Below are 5,508 nucleotides of genomic sequence, written 5' to 3' on the forward strand. Positions count from 1 at the left end.
TACAGGGGAAAAAATGGCAACAATATCAACAACAACAACAACAACAACAAAACCAAGGATGGGGGGTGGCTTTCCTGGATCAAGAGCAAATCTCTTCCAGTGTCCTCCTGAAGTATCTGTCACAAAACTCTGCACCATTACATTACAAAGCAGTAACCAAAGTGGGGCGGGTGGCGCACTCCTTAAATCTCAGTACTTGCGAGGCAGAGGCAGGCAGGTCTGAGTTAGAGGAGGCCTGTCTGGTCTACAGACCAAGTTCCAGCTCAGCCAGGGAACACAGAGAAACTCTGTCAACACAATGCAGCAAGACAATCAACTAAAATACAGATCCAAGCCGGGCGGTGGTGGCACATGCCTTTCGTCTCAGCACTTGGGAGGCAGAGGCAGGCGGATCACTGTGAGTTCCAGGCCAGCCTGCCTGGTCTACAAAGTGAATTCAGGACAGCCAAGATAACACAGAGAAACCCTGTCTCAAAAACAAAACAAAACATCAAAACAAACAAACAAACAAAAACAAAAGAAAATACAGATCCAGGCAGGGGTGGAGGAGGTTGTCACACACAAAAAACAATGCAGTTACTGGTATCCTGGAATCCAACGAAACTGTTGCACTCGCTCTGGACTGTCAGATAAGTCTGAATCAAAGTGAGCATTGTTCTTCCGGTCATTATCTTAACCCAATTAACCAGTCAAAGAATAACAGAACAATCTGTTGTCTGTAACAACCAGTCATAGATATTTTTTACATTGTTTTTGGTTTTTCTGAGACAAGGTTTCGCTGTAATGCCTTGGCTGTCTGGGCTGGCCTTGAACCCACGGTGATCTGTCTGCCTCTGCCTCTGGAGTGCTCGGATTAAAGGTGTGAGCCGTCAGACCCAGCTATTCTGTACAGTCTTAATTTGATCAAGCTCTAGAAAACTGGTGTTACTTCTAATTTCAAAATTACAGGGGATAAAATTCCATTTTGTCCTTTTCAGATGAATGTAATGTTGCCATTCTACCAGAAAGACAGGAGGGTGGAGAGGCCTTAACCCAGTGGCCTGACTTACATTTCCCCAAAGATATTGCTTTTAAAGACTGGCTAGCCTAAAAGAAGTGTTTCAGCACATGATTGGAGGCCAAACCTAACAACTGGGGTTTTTTCACATTCTGAGGGGAAAGGCTGTTAAACAACATCAAAATATAGCTACAGTGTTTGTTGTTTCACAAAAAGTCACCTCTCCTGAGTCCTGTGATTTCCTTCTCTACCAATCATTTATTCAGAAAGAACGAACAAAGTCCTGGTTTCACTACGCAAGACCTCACACACACATACACAGGGAGGGGAGAGGGACAGAGAAAATATAACACCTATGCCAGCCTTGGTATTTAAATTTATATATATATATTTTTTCATGGTATTCTTTGTTTTGTGCCAAATCAAAGAATTGTTTGTTAACAAATCTAACTCAAAATGAGATTATCCTATACTGTCACAAAACAAAAGTTTGCCAAAAGGCTCTGAACAAAGAATAAGTCAGGCTTTCAAAAGAAATGACAAATGCCTTTAATCCCAGCACTCGGGAGGCAGAGACAGGCAGATTGCTGTTAGTTCCAGGCCAGCCTGGTCTACAAAGTGAGTCTAGGCCAACCAAGGCTACACAGAAATCTGTCTCAAAACAAACAAACAAACAAACAAACAAAAAAGATGTGGTCAACACTAAAGAGAGTACTCACATATATAAAAATAGAGGGCTGCAGTGCAGCTCAATGGTACAGTATGGTGGCTTATCATTCATAAAGCCGAGGTCCACCTTTAGCACCAACCAGCAAGATAAATAAATAATTGAATAATGCTTTGAAAAAATAAATTAAGTCACTCCTACATTGGCACCCCCAGCATTATCCTCACTTACTTCAAGAAGTATCTCTGACCAGACGATGTCTTGGCCATCTCCCAGCCTGCTGGCAGTGGAACGTCATCAGGGATTTCAAAGGAAGACTGCCGCAGATGCTGAGCCGCAGGGGTAGCCGCAGGGCCAGAGACCACGCCACTGGGGGTGAGTGTCCCAGGAGAGACGGCCCCCAGCTGCAGCGACGCAGGAGACGAGTGAGCTCGGACGTGCTGTGGAGCCAGAGCTCCGGCGGTGCCTGCATCGGTGCTGGCCTATTGGGGACAGTGATACGAAAGGTCACAGGGGACAACAGCACCTACCCCCAATTTTCTCAACAGAAATTTCATGACAACCAAATGTCTGAGAATAAAATGCAGACTTCAATGTCTAGTATCTGACATCAAGAAACACAGGTGTCCAAACAGACCATTTTTAAATTACAAAAATTTAATATGTACTATAAATGTTATTTTACTGACAAATGGTCTATCTGAATGAATGAAGGTGTCTACCTCCTTGACACTGTGAAAAGCAGCAAATACCGGGCATAAACATACTTTGTTTGGAGGTAGAGAATACACTTACCCCACAGAACCCAAAATAAATAAATCAGTACATTTTCCAAGCAACATGGTTACTTTTCAAAGTCCTAGAACAAAACCCTAGAAATTACTACACACTTTCCCCTTACTTCGTTTTAAATAATTAATGCCCACATCTGTCACCTTTTTTGGACTGTGAACAAATGTGATTAATAAATCAAGCATTATAAATTATACAACTTTTAATGAACTCAAAGGCTCAGAACTGTACCAGTGCTAAAAGCTCCCTAAAGAAGAGAATAATAAGGTAGCCGTCTTTGTGCCTAGGGGATAAAGACTTTTATCAATTCAATTATAACCTTGGGATTCACACACATATAACAGCAGGGGGAGGAAAAAAAAAAAGAATCGAATTTGGGTCCAAGCAGACTAAGTGTTAGACAAGGTGTGAGAAATTAACTTGTCTGTAAATTAGTTTCTCCAAGCAAGGACTTAGAGATACAAGAATTCTCAGGCAGAAACCTGTAGACATTTACATACTATTCATAACCTAATAACCTAATCCCTTTATTTGAATTAGGATTTATCAAAACGTTTGATTTTTCTAGACTCATGCAGATAAAGAAACTGAAAGAAAGAGCCCTGCAGACATTTAAAGCCCCGCAGCCAAAGCAGGAGCACTTCTGAATTTCCAGGTAATTGCATTCGAGTTGAAGAAATCATTAGCACGTGAAAAGGCACATTTCTTGATGCCTAGCTCTCTTAAAACTCCTTTAAGGCAAAGGAGCCACAGACCGCCCGGTGGGAGCACAAGTAAGCGTCCCCGTGGTCATTTCTTCTGACTTTTGAGTGCTACAAAATGGAGCACTCAATCTGCGTATTCCTTCAAAGTTTCCCTGGCTGGCCGTTCCTGGATTGCAAGCCAACAGCCAACATACATTTAGCTCGGTGAGTTCAGAACCCACATGTGAGGTAGGGAGCAACCAACAGGATCTAAGTCTACTGTTACAAATTAAGAGTTTAGGCTAGCAGTTAAATAACTTTTGCTTCCTCCTTAACTCAGCTTTTTGTATCGTGATTTTCGGAGCTCCAAAACTCCTGTTCTGCAGCAGGCCTGCCTGGGGGGGGGGGGGGGCGGAAGGGGGGAAAGAGGCTGGAGTGGGGAAAGCCTGCCGGGGGGGGAGGGGGGCTGCCTGGGAGGGGAGCTGGAGGGGGCGGGCGGCAACTCTTCTTTGCACTCCAGTTACAGGCCTAGTGGACTAACGACATGGCAGTGTTTGGAAAACCAATTAAGTTTTGGGCAAAGTTCCTATGCTGCTTTAGCCTAAAGCAAGTTCTTTAAAAATTAAGTAATTAAAAGGAGAAAGGGGGTGGGGTGGGGGTGGGGAGCGACACTAAAGAAATCTACCAGGACCTATCGGAATGTTAATACTTTGAAGCGGTTTCACTTCTGTGTTGGACCCAGTTGGGAAAAATAACCAGGCGTCGTGGATGTGGATAAGCAGCCATGTTCACATCCGCAGTCAGTTAAAAGCAATGGCGAGCCTAGAATTAGTCATTGCTTCCCAAACATTACCTTTAATCACAGTTGAGCCAGGCAGAACTCGGCCTATGAGTCAACCTGCAACGCGCTATCAAAGGCCGGCGCAGAAACCTCTGCACCGCGAGCGCAGCCGAGTTCCTGTGCAAGGCACAGATGTGGCTCACTTAAAAGCTTTGCGGGCCGAACAGTAAATAATAGGTTACGATTAGGAAAGCGACACGTGAGCCCACCGAGCGTGAAGAGAGCCCGCCCGCCCGAGTTCCAGGGCACGGCGGAGGCGAGCGGGGGGCGAGGGAACCCAGCCAACTCCGGGGAGCGCCTGGGAGCCCCAACCGGGCACTGGGACCGCGCCTGGGCCGCCGCAGCAGAAAAAGCTTTCGGGAGGGGGAGGGGACCGAGAGAAGGAACCAGAAACTCAATGGGCCGGTTCAACCCCCACCCCTCACCAACTCGGGAAAACAAGGGGACAGTTACGCGGCTTCACGGGACACCCAAGTGGCGCGGGAAGGCCAGGCGGAGCGTCCCCGGGCGGCGGTCCCACAAGAGATGCCCGATCTCCCCCCCTCCCCTCCCCCCTCCTCCCCGTCGGAGCGAAGGTGCGGAGCGAGCGGAGGCGCGCGCATTGTGCAGCCCCCCGCGGCCGCCAACTCCGGGGAAACAAACCCCAGCCCCGCACCCCCACGCGGTCCCGGGCTCCTCGCGGTGTCGCTACCTGTCGCGAGTGGGACTTGGGCTCCGGCGGCTTGAAGAAGGAGTCGGGCAGCTTGCGCAGCCGCATGGGCACGGTCTGCGGCACGTTGGCCGTCTTGGGGTTCATGACGGCGTTGAAGAGAGCCTCCAGGTCGGTCTCCGAGTCCCCGCGGACGTGCACGACCTGGTGGCCGGCCGGGGGCGCGGGCGGGGCCGCGGGGGTCCCGGCCGGAGACGCGGACGGCGGCGCGGGGCCCTGCGGGGCCGGCTGGGGCGGCGGCTGCTGCTGCGCGGGCTCCATGGCTGCGGCCTCGTTCGACGCTCGGGGCGCTGCGCTCAGTTTCGGGGGGCCGCGTCGCGCGCCCGCATCGCCCAGCACTCCGTGCCCGAGGCCGCCGAGCCTCCTTTTTCCCCCTCCCGGAGCTCCTTCCTTCCTCCCTTTCTTCGCGGCGGCGGCGGCGGCGGCGGCGGCGGCGTCCGAACTGAGACAGAAACTTCGGCTCCAGACGCCCAAACTAAAAAGTTGCGAGGAGCGCCCGCCCGCGCGCCTCGCGGGCTCCGCCTCCTCGGCGCTCTTCCTTCCTCTGCGCGCCCGCCCGCACCGAATCCGCGGCCCGCGGCCCCCGGGGAAACTTTCCCTGCGCGTCGCTACATTCCTGTAGACTCCCGGGCGCACGTGACCCGGAGGCCACCGCGCTGCGTGCGCACCGGCCGGGCCGGACTCGGGGGACACAGCCCTTCCCGGGCGGGCGGCGCGCAACTCCAAGGCCGCGAGTCCGGGGACGGGGGGGACGGGGGGGACGCCTCGCCCACAGCCCGGCGGGCTGGCCGGGTCGGAAAGCGATGCTGGTCACCGCAC

The 5,508-nt window shown here is 51.2% G+C and overlaps 1 protein-coding gene and 1 long non-coding RNA gene across 9 annotated transcripts in view; one reads left to right on the plus strand and one right to left on the minus strand.

Annotated features, from left to right (window-relative positions):
- YAP1 (Yes1 associated transcriptional regulator) overlaps window positions 1-5,087 on the minus strand; it is a 79,627-nt gene extending 74,540 nt beyond the window's left edge. For all 8 annotated transcript variants that reach the window (XM_084783126.1, XM_084783122.1, XM_084783124.1 and 5 more), the window contains exons 1-2: window positions 4,672-5,087; window positions 1,896-2,146 (exon numbers count right to left, since the gene is read on the minus strand). In XM_084783126.1, the coding sequence (XP_084639252.1) occupies window positions 1,896-2,146; window positions 4,672-4,950 (530 nt within the window). In that variant the 5' untranslated portion in view covers window positions 4,951-5,087. The remainder of the gene's footprint in view (window positions 1-1,895; window positions 2,147-4,671) is intronic.
- The window catches only part of LOC311598188, a 93,176-nt gene that overhangs the window by 25,225 nt on the left and 62,443 nt on the right, over window positions 1-5,508 (plus strand). The gene's annotated exons all lie outside the window — the stretch shown is intronic.

This window comes from Acomys minous, assembly GCF_964271855.1.
Source record: "Acomys minous genome assembly, chromosome: 5".
Classification (NCBI taxonomy): domain Eukaryota; kingdom Metazoa; phylum Chordata; class Mammalia; order Rodentia; family Muridae; genus Acomys; species Acomys minous.